This window comes from Lithobates pipiens, unplaced genomic scaffold (assembly GCF_037356315.1).
Source record: "Lithobates pipiens isolate NorthernLeopardFrog02 unplaced genomic scaffold, aLitPip1_a1.2 Scaffold_1, whole genome shotgun sequence".
NCBI classification, from domain to species: domain Eukaryota; kingdom Metazoa; phylum Chordata; class Amphibia; order Anura; family Ranidae; genus Lithobates; species Lithobates pipiens.
This window is the reverse complement of record NW_027507685.1, coordinates 132,605,895-132,628,439: the sequence shown is the minus strand read 5'-3', so window position 1 is coordinate 132,628,439 and position 22,545 is coordinate 132,605,895. Positions and strand designations below refer to the sequence as shown.

The window sequence follows — 22,545 nt, the reverse complement described above, 5'->3', positions numbered from 1 at the left end:
CTTCTGCCTGATCCCAACCTGCTACATCTGTTACAGGACTACAAGACCCAAGCTTTTTCATCTCCTGAGGACAGAAGCCTGGCTCCTGCATGCTCCTGAATACATCAGAAGCTTTACCACTTGGTGCTTAGATTCTGTTCTTTGGGTTGGTGGCTATCACTTGCCGGGGGACCTACTTCTATACACCCCATTAGGGATCGACCGTTTATTGGGGTGGCCGATATTCACTTTTTTTTTTAGAAGTATCGTATCAGTCAAAAAACTGACCAATATTACAGTTTCGTTACGATGGGACTACATTCAGGCTAGTAGCCAATAGCTTTGATGTAGGAATTTGATCTGAGCATGCGTGGCACTTGGTCCGATCAAAATGCTCTACACATGATCGGATTAGGTCCGTCCAGCCCAGTTGGTCGGGAAATATTTCCAACATGTTGGAAAATTGGGTCGGGCGGAGATTCGGACGGAATCAGTCCGATGTATACCACACACAGTCGGATTATCTGACGACACGGTCCGATAAGACTCATTCCGACAGATTCTCCGACCGTGTGTACAAGGGCTTAAAGGGGCCAGATTGGGATGTCTTTGTACTTTCCTTTCCAATAATGTTTATTATTAGTTTTAACAGATAAACTGTACGTTAAACATTTAGACAATGCAAAGAGAGAGAAAAACAAATGTATCTAGGCCTTCACGGCCTACGAAGCTTTAAGAAAACATTTTATCTGCTCCAGAGTCTTCCTCTTTTCCCTTTAATTATTTTTCCCTTTTCTCTTCTCCCTCCCTCTCCCTTCTCTGTTAAATCATATAAAGAAACAAACTAAGAGCACATCACACAAAAGGAAAGGAGATACAAGAGATCAACTTTTATCTGTTCAGGCTCATATTGCCCCTGGGATTGCCCATACTATCCTTATTTTTGTATGGGAGGGGAGAGGACGGACGAGAGCCCCACCCGCCACCCCACATGGGTTCACACTGTGGGCGGAGGGACCCCAGCCCCCCCCCCCATCCGGATTAAAGGACCCTGGGGGCCTTCTGCTCCCTACAGGTCTGTCATGTAGGATTCCAAGGGAAATATCTTACAGAGAAGAAGGAAGGAAATGGGGGAGGGGAAGGAGGAGGAGAGATGAAAACAAAAGACAGGAGGGGGGTGGGGGAGAGAGTGCACCCCTGTTATTCTCTGTTAAGTTATACCAGCAGCTTATAAATCTTCGGACAGATATTTCAACCACGGTTCCCAAATCTGATCAAAAACTGATTGTTTATCTATTAAGATTGCTGAGAGGCGTTCATTGATCATGATCCATGACAGCTTCGCTTTCACCAAGTTGAAGGGGACGACAGGCACCCTTCAGGATCTAGCTACCACTATCCTGGCTGCCGTAAAGATAAATGATATAAATCTTTTCGTGTGCCTTGGCACTCCTTCTATTTGGTCCCCCAACAGCGCCTGTGTGGTGATTTAGTTAGATTTACCTGTGTTATTGTACAAATAAAGTTATAAACACGTATCCAAAAACGCCTAACTTTAGGACATGTCCACCATATATGGCATACCGTGCCTTCCATACCACAGCCCCTAAAACATAAAGACGAGAGGTTTGGGGCATAAGTGGCCACTCTCGCAGGTACCATATACCAGCGCATTAATACCTTATAATTTGCCTCTATCAGTGAGGTATTGATAAATGCTTTTGAGGCGGATTGCGCCATTTTAACCCATTTATCAAGTTCCAGTGTTGTCCCTATATCCTGTTCCCACTTACTCATGTAAAATCGTTTTTCTGGCTTTGAGGACAAGATACTATATATTTTCGAGATGTGGCATGTATGCTCATCGATGGACCTGCCCAGGTATTCCATAGAGGTGGAGGTGGTGATATCATTCGCCTGCTGTAAAGCCTTCATATAATGCACGATCTGCAGGTAGCGGTATACCTCCGTATCCGGAAGTTGATATTTTTCTGTTAGGGTTTGTTTCGATAAGATACCTTTGTGGTCACACATATCAAGCCCTTATTAGTCCACCAGGCAAACTCCTGAGGATTAAGACCCGGGGTGAAATCAGGGTTTGTCTTTGTACTTTCATTCTTTTACCTCTGCCAGTCATCTCAGTGTTCCCAGTTACCACAGAGAATCCACCTAGGCTAATATACTCTACTATTACCAGTTACCTTGTGAGAGAGTTCCAGCATCTGTGGGCGTTACCCAGCGTTCGCTTGAATGATTAGCCTTGGTGCTATGCCCTTAGCAATTCATATAAATGCAAGTGCCTTTTTTTTATCCAGCATACTCCGTTTCCACTTTTCCTAGTAAAGGATATTAATAGTATGTGGAGAAAGGGGGCAGCAATGGTTAATATGCTGTAACCCTTTAACCTTTATTGCATGCACTCGTGGAATGGCAACAAACTACAGTACCTAAAAATCTCCACAGGCGGCCCTTCAAGGTTAAAGTTACAGAGGTCGTCTAGTGCTAGAATTATTGCTCTCACTCTGACAATCACGGCGATACCTCAGCTGCGGGCATTATCCCGGTATAACCTCAAAAGCCGAGTATGCACATTTACGTACGGCGTAAGAGAAGTCCAGCCTGAGCTCATTTGGCTGGGATTCTCCTAAGGGTAACAGGAGTGCACTTCCTTTTGTACTTCTGTAACCCGTTTTCAGAGAGCAGTCTGAAGTCCGCTCTCTGCTGACATCACACAGATCAGTCCAGGCACAGAGTTAACCCGACTTTGGGAGTCTGGATCCGCCAGGCGCCTGGACTGATGGCCGTCTCTGCGAACCACCGAGAAGGCCGCTCACCACCCTTCCACAGCTTAGTTCTCCAATGAGCGTGGAGGAGCTGAACATGGCACCTCATGGCAAAGAACTCTGACGATATGAAAAAAAAATAAAAAATAAGATTGCAAAGACCCTAAAACTGAGCTGCAGCACGGTGGACAGGACCATACAGCAGTTTAACAGGACAGGTTCCACTCAGAACAGACCTCGCCATGGTCGACCAAAGAAGTTGAGTGCATGTGCTCAGCTTCTTTGGAAAATAAACGTATGAGTGTTGCCAGCAGGGGGGAGGGGGTGTCAGCCCGTCAGTGTTCAGACCATAAGCCACACACTGCATCAAATTGGTCTGCATGGGTGTCACCCCAGAAGGAAGCCTCTTCTAAAGATGATGCACAAGAAAGCCCACAGTTTGCGGAAGATAAGCAGACTAAAGACATGGATTACTGGAACCATGTCCTGTGGTCTGATGAGACCAAAAGAAAATGATTCGGTTCAGATGGTGTCAAGCGTGTCTGGTGGTAACCAGGTGAGTAAAAAAGTGTCTTGCCTACAGTCAAGCATGGTGGTGGAAGTGTCATGGTCTGGGGCAGCATAAGTGATGCCGCCACTGGGGAGCTACAGTTCATTGAGGGAACCATGAATGCCAACATGTACTGTGACATACTGAAGCAGAGCATGATCCCCTCCCTTCAGAGACTGGGCCACAGGGCAGTATTCCAACATGATAATGATGACCTCAAACACACCTCCAAGACGAAAACTGCCTTGCTAAAGAAGCTGAGGGTAAAGGTGATGGACTGGCCAAGCATGTCTCCAGACCTAAACCCTATTGAGCATCTGCGGGGCAGCCTCAAATAGAAGGTGGAGGAGCACAAGGTCTCTAACATCCACCAGCTCTGTGATTTTGTCATGTAGAAGTGGAAAAAGACTTCAGTGGCAACCCGTGAAGCTCTGGTGAACTCCATACCCAAGAGGGTTAAGGCAGTGCTGGAAAATAATGGCGACTACACAAAATATTGACACTTTGGGCCCAATTTGGACATTTAGGGGTGTACTCACTTTTGTTGCCAGCAGTTTAGACATTAATGGCTGTCTAAAGTGTGTAATAACAATCAGCGCCAAAAAAAATAAAAAAATAAATAAAACTTTCTAAAGTGCAATCTGCAAAAACTATTATGGAATATATTTAAAAAAAAATAAAAATAAAAACCACATAGCTGCTGTAACACTCACAGTGATTCACCACACAAATTTAAACAATTATATTCTTATAGTGCAGCGTGGTATAACCTATAAATCATTCTATGAAACACCAATAAAATTAAAACTAAATGAAATATTCCCTACAATATATTCTTATAGAAGTGATTAAAACCACAGTGCAGCCAGTCCATATATATATACATACAAATTGCCTGTTTACCTCACAGCTGAGTTTACAAAACTAAAATAATGGTCACTTTTTTGCCCCTTCGCAAGCTCTCTCATCTAGGGGTGCAATGATTAATCGATGATAATCGATAATGAAAATCGATTCCCACGATTTTCATTATCGATTAGTTGGTCCCTTTCTCCCTGCCAGGCCTCCGTCCCAGTGAATCGTGCCCCATCACTGGCGTTCCAAGCGGAGGAATAGTGCCCCATAACTGGCATTCCAAGCGGAGGAATAGTGCCCCATCATTAGATTTCCTCAAAGGGGGAATGGTAGTGCTCCATCATTGGTTTTCTATGGGGGATGATTGCCCCATGATTGGTGTTCCTGGGGGGGGGGTTTTTGTACTATAAACCCCATGACGACAGGATACTTGTATGACCTGTGTAACATTCAGTTTTTTGTTTTGTTTTTTTAAGAGTACTTTTTGCAGCTTTAAAAAAAATCCTCTCAATACCCACCAGTTTTGGGGTTTTTACAGCCAGAAAACACTCCTGACAAAAACTATGCATGGACACATAGCATAACATGCTGGGGAGTTTACTGGCTGCAGAAAAAAAATTCTTAAGTCAAAAACAGCAGCTGGAAAAATGTCCAGTGTGCATGAGGCCTAAGACATGGACTATGTTTGTTCTTTAAGGTGGAGTATCTGGAACTAGAGACGTCATTCATTTCATCCTTGCACAGACAGGTCAGAGATTTCCATCTCTAATCTCACGCTGGGTGCGCTATCTTTATTTACTTGCAAGGGCGAAGAGCATTCTGAACCTCAAATCAATTTAAATAAACTGTAGTAAAAAAGTATGGCAGCAGCCATTGCTAACCTCACCTGAAAATGCTGGATGCCTGGCTTTCATGCTATTCCAATAGCTTCAGTACTTTGGCATACTGACCAACAAGTATGCAGACAGGGAAGTTCTAACTTCAGTCTGAGCTTCAAATCTGAATGCCTTTGGATCAGTGACTCAAAGCATTAAAGCCAGAGCCTCCAGAAATGCAGATATTCTTTTTTGCAGAATGGGATCGAGTGAAAATGCCTGCTAGATATTTTTTTTTTTTTTGACCCAAATAGAGAAATTTTCCTTCACATCCTGACCCAGTGATCAGTCAAGAAACGGGCGGAATGGTTGGAGAACATAGTGTTCATTGCAAGGTTTTCATTTTTTGTTTTCCCATTATTCGCATTAATTACTGTCCTGACAAGAAGCGAGGCGACACTTTCCCAGTAGAAATACAAACAGCAATATAAATCTGACAAATGCCAATTCTTTTTATCAAAGAAAAAAAAGTTTGCCACAAGTTGATCGAAAAAGCCCCCCCCCCCCCCCACAAAAAAAAAAATTATATTATTTTTTTATATTGTAAACATAAAATCAGGGTGGAGATTTAAAAAAAAAAAAAAATCATATTTTTTGATTTTTATCAAATTTGTTTTAATAAGATGCTTTTCTATTCAAGATACATTAATGCGTTTGTTTTTTCAGCATGAGATGGAGCTTAGTTATGGAGCATGAGGCTGTATATTCGGCAATATTTACATTTTTGGTAAACTCATTCAATGAATGCAAGCGGAGATAACATGCACTGCATTGATGTATTCAAACAATTTCACAGTAACCATGAGATAAGCCAAGGTTAAGGAATATTCCTTTATCCCATTGTTTTGCAAATATATATACACTACAAACTGTATGATTGAATCCGGTTCTGATATCGCTGTTTTACTAACCTGACAGATTATTATTCTAAATAGGAAGCCTCATTTTGTTTACAAATATTAACGATTCTAGCTACCAACAAGAATAAGTCCTTACATTTAAAGAGCACCCGTCATTTCAGATCCATCATGGCAGCGCCTGTAAGCGGGAATCCACTCAGCTGCTGCCGCCACGTCCCTCACCTTGCGTCACTGTCACATCACCAGCTGTCCCATTAAAGTGAATGGAACTGTTGGTGAGTCAACAGAGGGTCAGAGGAGGAGCCAGAGATGACAGTTGCTCTTTAAAAATGATGATTTAAATGAAATCCACCCTGGGCAGCAGTGCTTTATGACCTCACACTGCAGGAATATATCTACTAGGCTGTAGGCACAGAAGTTTTCCATTTTGCCGAAGGAATTCAAGACGCAAAATGTAAATCGTTTCAATTACTGCTTAGGCACAATGAACATTCCTAAGATGTTCCCTATAAAATATCAAATCTTCACTGTTTGAGTTCAGGTCCAATTTACCAGGGGGCCTGACGCTTTATTGTGATGAGCTGCACACAAAAAAAGAAGAAGAAGAATTTGAGATTTTAGCTGGCAAAACTGAATAGAGGAAATTTAAGAGCCCTGGGAGAGAACAGATTGTACTGTGCTTTAAAAGGAATCCTGTAATACAGACATAACCATTGCAGACTTCCTTCTGAAAATACCAGTCGCCTCAGTCATGTTTTTCCCAATAGCTTCAGTACTGGGCTGGAACAAACAAGCAGATGAGGAAAATGTAGAATCCTGATCTACACACTTTTACTGGACTGGTGACTAAGGCCCCTTTCACATGGGCAGACCGTTCAGGTCCACCTGTCAGTTTTTTCGGCGGACCTGAACGGGTGCTCCATGCAAGTCTATGGAGTGATGGATGTCAGCGATGATCATGTTCGCTGACATCTGATCCGCTAAAATCAGACGGATGGCCCTACGTTTGCATCCATCCCTAGCGGGTTGGATCGGGCGAGATCTGATGAAAACGGACATGTTGTCTTTTTTTGTCAAAGCTCTCCATAGCATGCAGTGGCGCTCGACAAGCCCCTTCCCTCTCGGTGAGCAGACGGACCCGTCATCTGCCGGCTCAGTGGAGATCAATGGAGAGATTTTCCGCTGAGCTGGCGGATTCTATGGCAGCGGATCCGCCTCCCATGAATGAGGCCTTATAGGGGGAGATTTACTAAAACCGGTGCACACAGAATCTGATGCAGCTGTGCACAGGAACCAATCAGCTTCTAGGTTTTATTGTTAAAACTTAAAGTATAAGTTCAGCCTAAAACTAACTCCTAGGCCAAGTCCACACTTATGCGAATTGGATGTGGGTTTCACTGCATCCAATTCACATATCAGGAGAGTATGACCGGTTCTCAATGGAGCCAGTTCACACATCTCCAGGGTGGCCGTGGAGCGCATAGCAGAAGAGTTCTGCAAGTCATTGGCTGCGTTTCAGGTCTCAATTCAGGCAAAAAATTTGAACCTGAAATGGTGAACAGGGACACACCAGAGCCCCCGCTGTGCCCCACACCGCACATAGTGCGATAGTGTGAACCCAGCCTAAATCTACTGGCAGCCACATTCTAAGACTAATCTATCTAGCCCGTAAAGCAAAGATCGCTATACATATCTTTTCTGCAGCAGGAGGCAGCCTACAATGAAAGCCCCGTAATAAGTCTATGGATGATACTTCCTAGGCATCTCCCAGCCGTTCTTGGCTGTCTCTTCCACACAGTATCCACCGCTGGAGACCGAACCAAATCGGCTGCAGAAAAGGTATGTATAGCAATTTTGCCTTTACAGGGATGGATTAGTTATAGAATGTGGCAGTAGAGTTAGAGTTAGGCCCCTTTCACACTGACGTTCCGTTCAGGCCCGCCTGTCAGTTTTTCAGGCGGACCTGAACGGATGCTCCATTGAGCTCTATGGAGCGTCGGATGTCAGCGGTGATATGTCCGCTGACATCCGACCCGCTCCGATCCGAAAAAGTGTAACGGAGGAAAAAGCTATTTTTCCATCCGTCTGCGGATCGGATCGGGTGACGAGGGGCACTGCGGTCCGTCGTCATCCGATCTCCCATAGGGGAGAGCGGCGCTGTGACAGGTCTGTCCCTGCGCAGTGTGCAGAGACGGACCTGTCATTTCCCTGTTCAGCGGGGATCGACGGAGTGATCCACGCTGAGCAAACAGATATCCACGGGGCGGATCAGAACTGATCCGCCCCGTGTGAAAGGACCCTTAGTTTTAGGCTGAACTTTTACTTTAACTGAGCAAGCTGAAGTTAGAAGCTGATTGGTTACTATGCACAGCTGCACCAGATTCGGTATACCAGTTTTGGAAAATCTCCCCTATATATTCTCAGGAAGGCACTGGATTAGTATGACAGGCAGGGAACCTGTATTTTCAATATGAAAGGTGAGCAAAAATGAACTGTAGAACCTGTGTTGATTCCATTATCACTTTTCACAAGTGCAGGTAAAAAAAAATAAACTATATAACTGTGTTTATGGACAACACCCCATTTTGCCTGCTGTTTAAGCCTTTTATAATGACTGTAGGGAAGATTCATAATCAGGACATACTTTGTGCACTGTTAAAAGAATTCCATTGCTGCACACAGTCACATGCAGCTCATAAGACATCCATAGCCAATGCTTCCTTTCAAAAACAATCATGGTATTTTTTTGTCCCAAGCTCCGTAAATTACCAGAACACTGGGTGAGAAGTTCACTGCATTTGTTATTGTGCCCGACTATCACAGAGACCTTCTAGTATGACTTTGAGTCCTTAATTCAGAATTAATTCAGAAGCATGCATATAAGGAAAGGCCAAGGTACCACTCTATTCTGGGTCACTCAGTAGCCAGGAAATTAGCATTTGGTAATGGATGAAGCTAGATAGAGTGGGTAACTGGTAAAGTTAAAAGATCTTAAAAGGATAAGTTTTTAAAAAAAATAAATAAAGCAAAACAAATTATAAACGCATTTGCAGGTAAAAAAAAAAAAAAAAAAAAAAAAGTGCACTTATGTGGTTTTTTTGGAGCTTGTAAAGCATTGCACCAACGATCAACAGATAGTTGGTGCCATGCAGGTCTCCTGCAGATCTTACATCCTGTACGGGCAAATAGTCACACTGACAGGAAGAATCAATTAACTACCACTGCGCTCCACAGCACCGTGTGAGTTCATTGAGAACTACAATCTGACAGCAGCTAAGGAGCTGTGTGAATGAATGATGAGGACGTGTGAGTGGAGCCCCGCATGGCTGTGCTTTCAAAAAGTGACAGCTAGCACGGGGAATTTCTCCCTGTACTGCTGTCGGGGGGGGGGAATCAGGCAGCTGTTGCAGCAGTAGAAACATGTTACATGCTCCACCCAAAAAAAAAAATGGTGGAACATGTAACATGTTCCCCAAAGTTGAACTTATCCTTTAACTCCAGGAGAACAGCGACCAACTTAAGAATCTATAAACTTAGGTAATTCAGACTTCTTATTATTCAGATATGAATGGAGAAAAATGCAGCTGAATCACTGCAATGCAGATTTATCAAAACCAGACACCCTGCCTTCTAACTGGACAATGAAGGAGCAGAATTAAACCCTCCTAGTCACCCTCTGCTCTCTACTCTTGTCTGTGTGTTCACTCTCAGCCTGTTCATTATAGCAGAGTCTGAACAGCTTCAAGTGTTGCCCCTCCCCTGCTCAGTCTGAGTGCTGCTACACATGAGATTATGGGCTCATTCACACTTGCAAATGGAGCCAATAGAAATTACATGCCGTAGACGCAACAGGGGTTCCCGGCGAGCCCCATTGGGAGCGCTGGGAGCTCCCGCAGCTAATAACGCTTGCTTGCATGTAATCGCTCAAGCACCTATAACTAATCAGCCCTGGACATAGTCTGCATCCAGTGCAAATCACTCGCAGGTAACCACTCAATGAGCATTACATGTGAGTGGCCACGATTAGCTACAGGAGCCATCAGATTACCAGTGCTTTTAGTAGGGCTTCCATCCGCAGCTGATCAACTGGATCCCCCATTGGGTCTTCATCATGTAAACGCTAATAGTCCCAATTTGCAAGTGCAAATGGGGCTTATATGAGGCTGATACTAAGACACATTCAGGTACCTGCACTAGTTAATTTCTGTTGAGTAAAATGTTCATATCTGCCTGGAGTTAAACTTTAAAAACAAAAGAAATATGGTTCAGAAAATAGTATAGGCCTCTTACTATTATATTGTACTCCTTTGGCGAACCGCCTCTGTAGCACCTGGTTCATGGACTGAAGTCCAGCGGGGATATTCTTATCTTTAATGCCCGTTACATCCGATCCCACAAGTTTCTTTAAAGCCGAAAACATCTTCTCGTTTGTCGATGGGGCAAGCCCGCAAGATCAATGCTAGATTTTGTTGGATTACTGCGAAACGTATGTTGGATTACTGCGAAACGTATGAAGAGATCTCACTCCAAAAAGTCAAATACTCAAAAATCCGCTGGAAGGAAATAGCAGAAGAAAACCTAACAGCAGATACCAGATATTACAAGATGTGGGTAGCCATGGTTTAAGGATGCTTTATATTTTTTCTTTGCTCACAGGTTAAATATGTTCAAGTTGCCAAGCAGCTGAAAAGTGTAACAGTCAGCAGGAAGGAGATGATGGCCGCAGGATTCCCAGGTCACCGCTCATATTTGACCCATAACTCCTAAAATTGTGAACAGAAAATAAAAATTAGTGAATGTTATAGATAATATGAAGGAATGAGAAGCTATTAGGACTCATTCACATAGACAGCAGCCCTTGCTGCCCCTCTGAAAAGCAATCCATGGTGGATCGCTTTCTAGAAGGCGAGAGAATGCAGCTGCCAGGCATTCAGGAAGCGATCCTGAATGTGTATTTTTTTTTTTAACAGCCAAAAGGGGGTTTTATATATAAACACCACCACTGCGAGCCAAGTGTTTGACTTGTGGCTGCAGCGCCGCCTCATTCACTTGAAAGGGTCTCGTTTGGCAGCACTATCATTTTTGGCAGTCTGTACGGACCTGAGCTGCTGTATGTCCTCCTACAGGCTGTTTTTAGGAACCCCAGAGGACGCACACAGCAAACCTGACATGTTCTAACCCTTCAACGTCGTATCCAAAAGCTGTAAGAAAAAAAAGTGTTGGCTTTACATAAAAACTTTGAGGGCCTATTATTCCAGTTTCTTATGCCATGTGGTAGAGCCTTGGTACACAGTTACAATATGTGAGGAGGACCAGGAAAGGGGGGCACGCACTGATACACAGATCTGGAATGGGGGGGGGGGGACACAGAGGATTAGGCATGGAGGAGGAGTGAGGGACATACAGAAGATGCAGTATGGTAGGAGGGGGCACAGGAGATAAGATATGGGTGAAGGAGGGTGAGTAAACACACAGGAGGTCAGGTATGGGAGAAGGTGACACACAGGAGATCAGACACGGGTGGAGGAGGTAATACACCAGGGATCAAGTATGGATGGAGGGAGTGGGGGGTGATACACTGGGAACAAGGTATTGAAGGGGAAGGATCCAAGGATCGGGTACGGATGGAGGGGGTGGGATAGAAACACAGTGGTTCAGGAATGGATGGAGGAGGAGATAACATGCAGAGAATCAGGTATGGAAGGGGGGACAACACACAGGGGGATTATATATGAAAGGGGGGATAACACGCAGGGGCATCAGGTATGGAAGGGGGGATAACACGCAGGGGCATCAGGTATGGAAGGGGGGATAACACGCAGGGGCATCAGGTATGGAAGGGGGGATAACACGCAGGGGCATCAGGTATGGAAGGGGGGGAATAACACGCAGGGGGATCAGGTATGGAAGGGGGGGAATAACACGCAGGGGGATCAGGTATGGAAGGGGGGGAATAACACGCAGGGGGATCAGGTATGGAAGGGGGATAACACGCAGGGGGATCAGGTATGGAAGGGGGATAACACGCAGGGGGATTAGGTATGGAAGGGGGGGATAACACGCAGGGGGATCAGGTATGGAAGGGGGATAACACGCAGGGGGATCAGGTATGGAAGGGGGGGATAACACGCAGGGGGATCAGGTATGGAAGGGGGGGATAACACGCAGGGGGATCAGGTATGGAAGGGGGGGATAACACGCAGGGGGATCAGGTATGGAAGGGGGATAACACGCAGGGGGATCAGGTATGGAAGGGGGGGATAACACGCAGGGGGATCAGGTAAGGAAGGGGGATAACATGCAGGAGGGGTCAGGTACAGAAAGGGGGGGGGGGTGTTATACACAGGGGGGGTCAGATGTAGATTGGGGGTGTTATACACAGGGGACCAGTTACTAGAGAAGAAGGGGTGACACATATAATACACAGAGTATCAGGTATGGGGTGTATATACACAGGGGATGAGGTGTGGTTGGTGATGTGTACATGTGGGGGGAGGGGGGACACCTATATTGTGGAATGTGACAGCTGGGTGGTCACGTGGTACAGCTGGTGATGCTGGCAGTGATGGTCGCCGCTCTCAGCTCTCCCTTTCTGTGTCCTCCTTACACCCGGACAACGTGTCCTTACCGACCCGCCACCCCCTCACCCTTCTCCCCCGAGCGGCTCTCTTACTCTGTGCTTTCCTCTGCCAGCCCAAGCCGCCGCTCCGCCATCTTTCTTCCTCCTCTCCGGAGCATCGGCGGGGCGGAGTCACTGCAGCTGCTACAGAGGCCGGGGAGGTCACAGCTCCGCAGAAAGCGAAGCCAGATGTGCTCAGTGCGCCTGCGCAGTCGTGCCGCAAAGCTCTCATAAGTACAATTCTTCATCTGCAGAATGCAGAGATATGCAGAGGTGTCTGAGGACGGGTTGTGATTCCCACCTCAGCATGTCCTACTTCCTGGGACACCAGGCCAATGAGCCAGGGAATAATGAACCACTGGCAGAGCTCGTGTGTGTGTGGGGCTTGGTCTGGACGTTTAGCTTTACATTAGGAATACAATCATTATAGGCCGGTCACTCCTGAACTAATCCCAGACTGATACATAAAGAGGACATATAGTCACATTTCTGCTGGTCTGGGCCTTCTAATGTCTCCACTTTGCTGCTTCCCAGCCTCTGTCTGTGTTCTATGGGCAGTACACCCCCCCCCCCCCCCAACACACCATCTGACACACCAGGAAGTGTCAGACTTCTCAGCTCACCACACCAGTGTTCTGCCAATTTAGCCAACTCATCACAGCCTCCAACCAGGTCATTTCCGGTTTCTTTAACCACTTAGAGGGCTTTCACACCCAGCCGCCTAGGGCGTCAGCGGTAAAGCAGCGCTATTTTTAGCACCACTTTACTGTCGTTTTAGCAGCACTATTCGACCACTAGCGGGGCTTTTTTAACCCCTCGCTGGTGGCCGAAAAGGGGTTAAATGGGGTTTTCACACTGGAGTGAATGGAGCCTCTTTTTTCAAGCGCTATTTTTAGCGCTGTAGCGCCTGAAAAACGCTAGCAGTGTGAAAACGGTCTTAAAGAGGACGTAAACCGTGATGGTTTTTACTTCCTCTGTTGTTCCCTGCAAAGTAAAAACATAAAACAACCTGCAAAAACTAATTTCAGGGAGGTGGGCGTGGCTTAAATTGCACTACATATTTTACGTGGCTTAAAGGGGGTGTGGCATAGCTCCCAACCGTCCGCTGCCTTTCCAGCTTAAAGTATTACTAAACCCACAACAGTAAAACATAGCTCCCAACTGTCCCTGATTTGAAACAATGTCCCTCTTTCCTCCTCATTTGTCCCTCAGTTTGGTCTAATCTATATAGTTGTATATAAAATTCACTTTTTATCTTTCAAAAAGTGTTTCCCAGCGCTAAAACTTTCATCCAATTTCTAAATTGCTGCATTTGTACATTTTAAAAGCCAATATAAAGGAATAGTAGTGGTAAAAAAAAAAGCCCTTGTGGATTTAAAGCGGGAGTCCGCCGGGACTCCGCGTTTTTTTTTTTTTAAAAGCCAGCAGCTACAAATACTGCAGCTGCTGACTTTTAAAATAGTGACACTTACCTGTCCAGCGCGCCCGCGATGTCGGCACCCGAAGCCGATCTGTAGATCGTTTCTCGGGTGCTGCCGCCGCCATCTTGGGTATGGGAATCAGGAAATGGAGCCTTTCGGCTTCATTTCCCGGTTCCCTACTGCACATGCGCGAGCCGCGCTGCGCAATAAGGACGGTCCCCGCTGCCTCTGGGATCTGTGTGTTTTCCCAGCAGGCAGCGGGGCACTTGCGGAAAGGGGCGGGCACTTGCGGAAAGGGGCGTAACATACGCCCCTTTCCGCAGAGAGCTATCCCGGAAGTGGGTGCAGAAGAGGATTCCGATGAGCGGAAGGTCCATTTTAGGGTGGACCTCCACTTTAATTAACCTTTTTTTTGGTTAATTCTCCTTTAAGAAGGTGTGACAGGGGGCGTGTCCTATGCCTACATATGTTTGTTAGTAGGTGTCCCTCATTCCCATCTCAAAATGTTGGGAGGTATGGCGTGGTTTTGTAGAGTCTGAGATGACTTTCTGCACTATACAGTATGTAGTAATGTTAAATCAGGAATGTACAGTGAAGAGTTGTATGGAGGAGCGGAGTGTTTGTAGGTGGGTATAATATGCATGTGTGGAGTGTACAGCGGTGAGTAGTATGTGCAGGATGGTGTCAGTAGTTCTTTATTTTTATTATTTTTTTTTTTACAATTAAATTTTTTAAATTACTTTTTACAATTTTTTTTCCACAATGATTGGGGGTGGGCGTAGCGGACAGTGTCAGTAGAGCAGTGTGTTGGTAGTTTTTTGTTTTTATTATTTTAGCTATTATTTTTTACAATTTTGTTGTTTATTATTTTCTTTAAATAATATTTTGTTAATATTTTATTCACAGTGCTTCTGGGTAAGGGTTGGGGAGTATGTGGCGGTGATGGTGTCAGTAGGGCAGTGGATGGTGTTTTTATTTTTAGATATTGTTTTTTTACACTTAAATTATTTCTTAAATGCTTTTTAGGGGGTTGGGGTAGTGGACAGTGTTGCTAGGACAGGGGGATGGTGTCATTAGTTTTTTATTTTATAATTATTATATAATTGAATTTTTTTATATTTTTTGCATTTTTTAAATCAACCCTGTTGGGGGGGCTTTGGTGAGATGTCAAGGGTCTAAACAGGCCCCTTGTCATGGTTATGCAGTAATCTTCCTCTGTTTGCTAACCTTTCCTCATGTGTTCAGATTAAGAGGCCAGCCACTTCCACCTGGTGGTTTTTATAACCTCCCCTCTAAGCATGGCTCCACCCCAGGCCCTATCGGTGGAACCCTATATTAACCTGGGCACTGCAAGCCAGCGGTGCTGATCAACCATTGTGTATTCACTATGTGTTTGGCTTCCTGTTTCCTGCTTACCATGTGCTCTACGTTTGTCTCCGTTACCAACCTTGGCGTGTTCTCAACTATTTCTGTCTGCTTGTGACCCTGACCTTTTGGCATGTCCCCGACTATCCCTGTCTGCCTGTGACACTGAACCTTTGGCGTGTAATCTATTGTTTCTGTCTACTAGTTGTCCTGACCTCTGCCTTATCCCTTTACTATCCTTGCTGTTCCAGCCTGCTGTTTGCTTCTCCTGTAGTCTACCGTGAGCGTGAGCTGTGAGACCCTAGGGTCTGCGACCTGGAGCCAGACTGCAGCGAAGTCCATCCTCACCACTAGAGGCTCTGGGGAACAGCTGATGGCTCTTAGACTCTGCACTCTGGGGAATCTATGCTCTAGTTCCAACTGGGATCTGTGTTAATGATCAAGTAGACCTGCTTCCTGAACCTCCCTGGGTACAATCCGCAGCAGTCAGTCCTAGGGTCCACTATCTTAGCGATGCACTTTTGATTCCTACGGAGTGCATCTGTCACCTGGTCTCAGGTGACCTGACACCCCTGACATCTCCCCTTCGAGACAGAGAAAGGCTGAGGACAGAGATTCCCCAGTCCCCTGATCAGCATTGAAGATGAATAGACAGGAGACAGTCTCTCCTGTCCATTCATAAACTGAGCATAGTAATACACAGGTTACTCTGCTCAGGTTTCACAGGACACAGGAGAGATCTTGCTCACTGTGTCCAATTCAGAAAAGAAAGGGGCCGGTAAATGACCAGTCCCTTCCTCCACTCTCCATCCTGACAGATCCCCACAGCTGGTGGGAAAGGAGAGGAGGGAAGCCAGCTGTAGAAGACGAGGAAGGGCAGAGGAGGACATGGGAGATGGACATGGGGGGGGAGGGGGGCAGTGGGGTAGAAGGACATGGAGGGGGGTTGGAAGAGGAGGATACAGGGAACAGTCTGGGATGAATGGTGCAGCAGGAGGTACAGCTGTAATCACCGATCTCCCTGTATAGCTTTTTAGCCAACAGCCGTGGGAGTGAGAGAAGAAGTGGATGTCAGCTATACAGAGAGATCGGTGTTCACAGCTGTCCCTCCTTCTACACCCATCGTCCCTGACTGTGAACCAGGGGACAATCCAGGATCAGCCCCACAGCCGGGATATCAAGCAGCACTTGCAGGTGTCTGGGAGCTGCCCCCAAAATGCGGGAGGCTCCCGCACCTCGCGGAAGACTTGGGATGTCTGGCATACTAGCCTATTATGTGCCACTTACCTGCAATTGAAGCCGGCTCTGTCCCCGCTGGTGGAAGCATCCATCTTCTGCCCTCTCCTACCGGAGCCGTGTGCCGTGACTGGCCGGAGCCACATGCCATCAGTCTCGGCACATACAAGTGAAGGAACAGCACGGAGGTTGGTTTCTTCACAGCGCATGCACCAATGACATCATCGGTGCACTAAATATCTTCTAAACGGTGCATGTTTAGGAGATATTTTCTCTACCTATAGGTAAGCCTTATGAGACAGCAGAATTTAACCACTTGCGGACCTGCCGTCGCAGTTTTACTGCGGCAGGTTGGCTCTGCTGCGCAAAATCGCTTTATTGTACATGATCTTGCGAGGCTTGCATAGCAGGCACGCGCCATGAGCCCCGTGAGTCCCACCGCGGTTGTCTCATGGAGAAATGCTGATGTAAAGAAGCATTTCCACATTCTGCTAGTGAAACTGTCACTGATCACAGCTCCATGTGATCGGGAGCGGTGGTCAGTGTAGTGTCACACACAGTCCCTCCCCCTCACAGTTAAAATCACTCCCTAGGACACACTTAACCCCTACAGCGCCATCTAGTGGTTAACCCCCATCACTGCCAGTCACATTTACACAGTAATCAATGCATTTTTAATCGCACTGCTCGCTGTATAAATGTGAATGGTCCCAAAATAGTATCAAAAGCGTCTAAAGTGTCCGCCATAATGTCGCAGTCATGATAAAAATTGCTGATTATTAGTAGTAAAAAAAAATATTAATATTAATAAAAATGCCATAAAACTATCCCTATTTGTAGACGCTATAACTTTTGCGCAAACCAATTAATAATCACTTATTGCGATTTTTTTTTTTTTTTTTTTACCAAAAATATGTAGAACAATAGGTATATGCCTAAACTGAGGAAAAAACTTTTTATATATATTTTTTGGGGATATTTTATTATAGCAAAAAGTAAAAAATGTGTTTTTTTCAAAATTGTCGCTATTTTTTTGTTTATAGCACAAAAAATAAAAACCGCAGAGGTGATCAAATACCACCAAAATAAAGCTCTAACACCCCTTTCACACCAGGGCGTTTTGCAGGCGCTACAGTGTTAGAAATAGCGCCTGCAATCCGCCCTAAAGAAGCTGCACCATTGTGTGTAGTGTGAAAGCCCGAGGGCTTTCACACTACAGCGGTGCGCTGGCAGGACATCAGAAAAAAGTCCTGTCAGCAGCTTCTTTGGAGCGGTGAAGGAGCGGTGTGTTTACCGCTCCTCCACCGCTGCTCCCCATTGAAATCAATGGGGCAGCGCTGTAATACCGCCGGCAAAATGCCGCTATTGCGGCGTATTGCCGGCGGTTTTAACTCTTTCGCGGCCGCTAGCGGGGGTAAAAGCGTCACGCTAGAGGCCAAAATGCGCCGCAAATCCGGCGGTAAAACGTCGCTAAAAAAAGCGGTGTTTTACCGCCGACGCAATAGGTGGTGTGGTGTGAAAGGGGTCTATTTGTGGGGAAAAAAGGACTTCAATTTTGTTTTGGAGCTACACCGCATGCCCGCGCAATTGTCAGTTAAAGTGACACAGTGCCGAATCCCAAAAAGTGCTCTGGTCTTTGGCCAGCCAAATGCTCCAGGGCTGAAGTAGTTAACACAGAAAGGAAAACAGCACACACCTTTTATTGTTGGATAAGTATGGCCGTTGCCTTTATTATTATTGGCTTTAACAATAAATGAATAAATAGCTGTAAAATGTATTTTAAACACCTGACATTAGCTCAGCCACTACGGCTCGAGCTGGAATACATATCAATGGGGGTAAAATCACCCATAACATCAAAACATTCTTCAAATGAAAATCACTCAGATAATATAAACTTTAAGAGACCTAGTCAATAAAAAAAGCTAGGCTTGAAAAACTGTCCCCTTAAAGAGGAGTACCACCTGAAAAATAGGATTTTGTACTCACCGTAAATTCCTTTACTCTGTAATTCACCGACCGACACAGCTCCTCTCTGTAACAAAATGGGTTGTTAGCCCTATCACTGGAGATTACTAGGCAAAGTTGTAATACAACACTTCAGAACTTTTAGTTCTGCCCAGGGGGCGGTCCCTAGGCTACAATCCCCACAGTCTGCCCTAGCGGCCTCAGTACGTCAACAAGCAGTATAACGTAAAGAGAAAAAGAAAGGAGGAAAGGGTGCTGTGTCGGTCGGTGAATATAAGAGAAAAGGGTTTTACAGTGAGTACAAAAATCCTATTTTCTCTTATATTCACCGACCGACACAGCTCCTCTCTGTAACAAAATGGGACGTCCCCAAACAGTGCTAAACAAGGGGTGGGAAAAACAGCATAAAAACTTCATCCACCATGGCAGGTGGGAACTAGTGAAACTAAACCCACAAAAAAACGGCAGTGCATGGAAAACCACCACAAAACCACAAGGTATCCTCAAGACCCCCAAGACCGCAGCCAACTGTGGAAGTAATGCAACAGTGAATTAACATAACAGTACTGCATTTTTTTGAAAAACCAGGAAAAAATATTGGTTGCATATTCATTTGCAACTACACGGCCGCCTGCAAAACTTTGCAGCCAAAACAGGCTTCAGCCCATGCACTGACGTCTACCTTGTAAAACTTGGTAAACGTATGGACAGACGACCAGGTTGCCGCCTTACACACCTGAGTGACAGATGCTTGGTGTCGGAAGGCCCAAGACGTTCCGATTGCCCTTGTAGAGTGGGCCATGACCGGAAAGGGGGGCACCTGCCCCTTCAAGGCGTAGGCTTGTACTACAATCTGTCTAATCCACCTGGAAATGGTGGCCGACGAGACCGCCATGCCTTTCTTGGGACCAGCTACCAAAACAAACAGTGAGTCTGACTTCCGAAAGGGAGCCGTGGCAGAAAAATACACCTTCAGAGCCCTAACTACGTCCAAAGCGTGAAGGGCCACCTCTTTATGGTGCTTTGGCTTAGGACACAGCGATGGTAATACAATGTCCTCATTGATATGAAAAGCCGAGACCACCTTCGGTAGAAAGAACGGTTGCGGACGCAACACCACCTTATCCCTGTGGATAAGCAGATAGGGCGACTTGCAGGAAAACCCTCCGAAACCCTCCTGGCCGAGGTGATGGCCACTAGAAAGACCACTTTCTGGGAAAGAGTCAAAAGAGGAATCTCCCTGATATTCTCAAACGGCGGTTTTTGAAGCGCCGACAACACCAGGTTCAAATCCCATGGGGGTAACGGTGGACGCACCGGAGGGACTACATTTCGTACCCCCTGAATGAAGGTACTCACTAAGGAGTGCGATGCCAGGGGTCGTTGGAAAAAGACAGCTAAAGCTGAGATTTGCCCTTTGATGGTGCTTAATGCCAATCTCTGGTCCACTCCCTGCTGGAGAAACAGCAGGATCCTGGATATGGAAAAGGATCGTGGATGCCATCTTTTCTCCTCACACATGGAGATGTAGGACTTCCAGGTACGATGGTATATCTTCAAAGAAGATTTCTGTGTCCTGAACATAGTTGGAATTACCGAGTCTGACAGACCTCGTTTCCTCAACACCTGGCTCTCAATAGCCATGCCGTTAAAGCCAGCGATGGTAAAGCAGGATGGAAAATTGGACCTTGAGATAGGAGGTCCTCTCGCAACGGCAGTCGCCAGGGAGCATCTGCCACCAGACGCACCAGGTCTGCGTACCAAGGACGCGGAGGCCAATCTGGGGCAACCAGTATTACTGGGATCCCCTCGGCTTCCACTCTGCGAAGCAGACGTGGCAGCAGTTTCAGTGGAGGAAAGGTGTAAATCAGCTGGTACTGATCCCACGGAGCCACCAGCGCGTCTCACGTGTCTGCCCATGGATCTCATCCTGGACACGAATCTTGACACGTTCCGATTGAGATGGGAGGCCAGTAGATCCACATCTGGTGTTCCCCACTTCAGGCACAGCAGCTTGAATGTCTCCGGATGCAATGCCCATTCTCCTGGGTCCAGCATCGACTCAGATAGTTCGCCTGCCAGTTCTCCACCACCGGGATGTAAATGGCCGAAAGGGCCGGTATGTCTCGCTCTGCCCACCAAAGTATGTGAGCAACCTCCTGAGCAGCGGCTGAGCTTCTTGTTCCCCCTTGGTGATTTACGTATGCCACAGCCGTGGCGTTGTCTGACTGTATCCTGATCGGACGCCCTTGAAGACTCACTGACCATGTGTGGTCCCATTTTAACAAGATCTCCTTCAGCACTCTGGTGTGGAACTGGGCATAGGGTACTGCCTTGAAGGAGGTTACCATGAGTCCCAGTACTCGCATGCAAAACCGGAAAGACGACCACTTGCTGCTGCGGTTCATCAGTAGTTTGACCACGGATCTGAGAGTCTGAAATTTGTCTGAAGGGAGAAACTCTCGCTTCCCTGGAGTCCAACAGCAAACCTAGGTACTCCAGATGCTGGATCGGTACAATCACCGGACTTCTTTGGGTTCAACAGCCACCCAAATTCTTGCAGGGTCTGCATGGTGATCGCCACATCCTCCTCTAATTCTGAGGCGGAAGATGCTCTCAGGAGGAGATCATCTAGGTAGCCCACGATCGCGATCACACCTTGTCTCAGCAACGCCAATACTGGAGCCAGAACTTTGGTAAAGACTCGGGAGGCTGATGCCAGACCAAACGGAAGAGCCACAAATTGGTAATGGGCTTCCCCGACTGCAAAACGCAGAAACTTTTGATGCCGAAAGGCATATGGGTATGTGCAGGTATGCATCCTGGATGTCTAAGGATGCCAGGGAGTCCCCGTGATGGAGCGCAGCGACTACTGAGCGAACTGATTCCATTTTGAACCTCTGCACTTTTACAAAGTGATTTGAGGGCTTTCAAGTCCAAGATCAGACTTACCCTTTCCTTCTTGGGAACCACAAACAGATTTGTGTAGAATCCCTGGATGCGTTCGATTCTGGAACTGGTACAATCACCCCGCGATTCAGCAAATCCCTTACCACCCCCAACAGGGCCTCCCGGCGAACCGGGAATATGGGTATGCTGGAGGGGAAGAATCTGTTTGGCAGCCAAGAGAGAAACTCTATCTTGTAGCCTGTGGAAATCAGATAGCAGGCCCATTGGTCGGATAACCGGGAGGACCACCGGGCTGCAAACTCCCGAAGGTGACCACCACCCCGAGACATGGGTGGGGCAAACCTTCATGCAGTAGCACTTTTATTCGCAGGCTTGTTAGGCTTGCGGTTCCAGGGATGTTTTTGACCGACCGTGGGCATCCTGTCGGGGTGGGGACATTTCGTCGAGGCGCCGGTCAGACGAAAAAGCCGCTTGTGAGCGGAAAAAGAGGGCCCTTGTCTACGGCATGGGCATAGGACAGGGGGGCAGGGGCTGCTTTTTAGCACCTTTCTTCCCACGCACCGCCTCTATCTTGGCAAAAAACAAATTGAGGACCGCCATCAGGGTGTCCATAGGGACGGCTTAGTCCGCAGCTGACCCAGTTGCAATTGCCTGGATTTCTGGGGAAGAAACACCAGTTTCTGAAGCCATGCTGACCCTACCCTGTCTGCCACCCGAAGGGGACTTAGGACAGTGACAGTCCCACCCTCCTTGCTGCCGCTGACTGAGGGGATCTAACCCGCCGGACTCACCATCCTGAGGAGTTCTGCGCTGTTTTACAGCAGTGCCTGTGGATCCCTAGCGCTCCCAGATGCAGAGGGACCAAAGCTGTGTCGGTGGCAGTCCGTCAGCACGATCGTGAACGATCGCTGAGCGATCTGACACACGTGTCCAGATTACACAGAAAGCCCCCCAGCACTCTGTGATGACAAAACAGGAAGCTGAGGGCACAGGAGCTGCTGCTAGAGCACAAAAAAACGTGTCCGGCTTCAAGAAAATGTCCGCCAGTGTTCTGAATAGGGAATCACTGGGAAAATGGCCGCCTGAAGCATGCTGTCCCTTGCCCACACTGAAAATGGCTGCCA

General features: G+C 46.7%; 1 protein-coding gene across 2 annotated transcripts in view; it reads right to left on the bottom strand.

The window, feature by feature from the left end:
- Window positions 1-12,697, bottom strand: part of RABL6 (RAB, member RAS oncogene family like 6) — an 83,714-nt gene extending 71,017 nt beyond the window's left edge. For both annotated transcript variants that reach the window (XM_077477001.1, XM_077477010.1), the window contains exons 1-2: window positions 12,576-12,697; window positions 10,193-10,665 (exon numbers count right to left, since the gene is read on the bottom strand). In XM_077477001.1, coding sequence (XP_077333127.1) covers window positions 10,193-10,322 — 130 coding nt within the window. In that variant the 5' untranslated portion in view covers window positions 10,323-10,665; window positions 12,576-12,697. The remainder of the gene's footprint in view (window positions 1-10,192; window positions 10,666-12,575) is intronic.
- Between the last annotated feature and the right edge of the window lie 9,848 nt (window positions 12,698-22,545).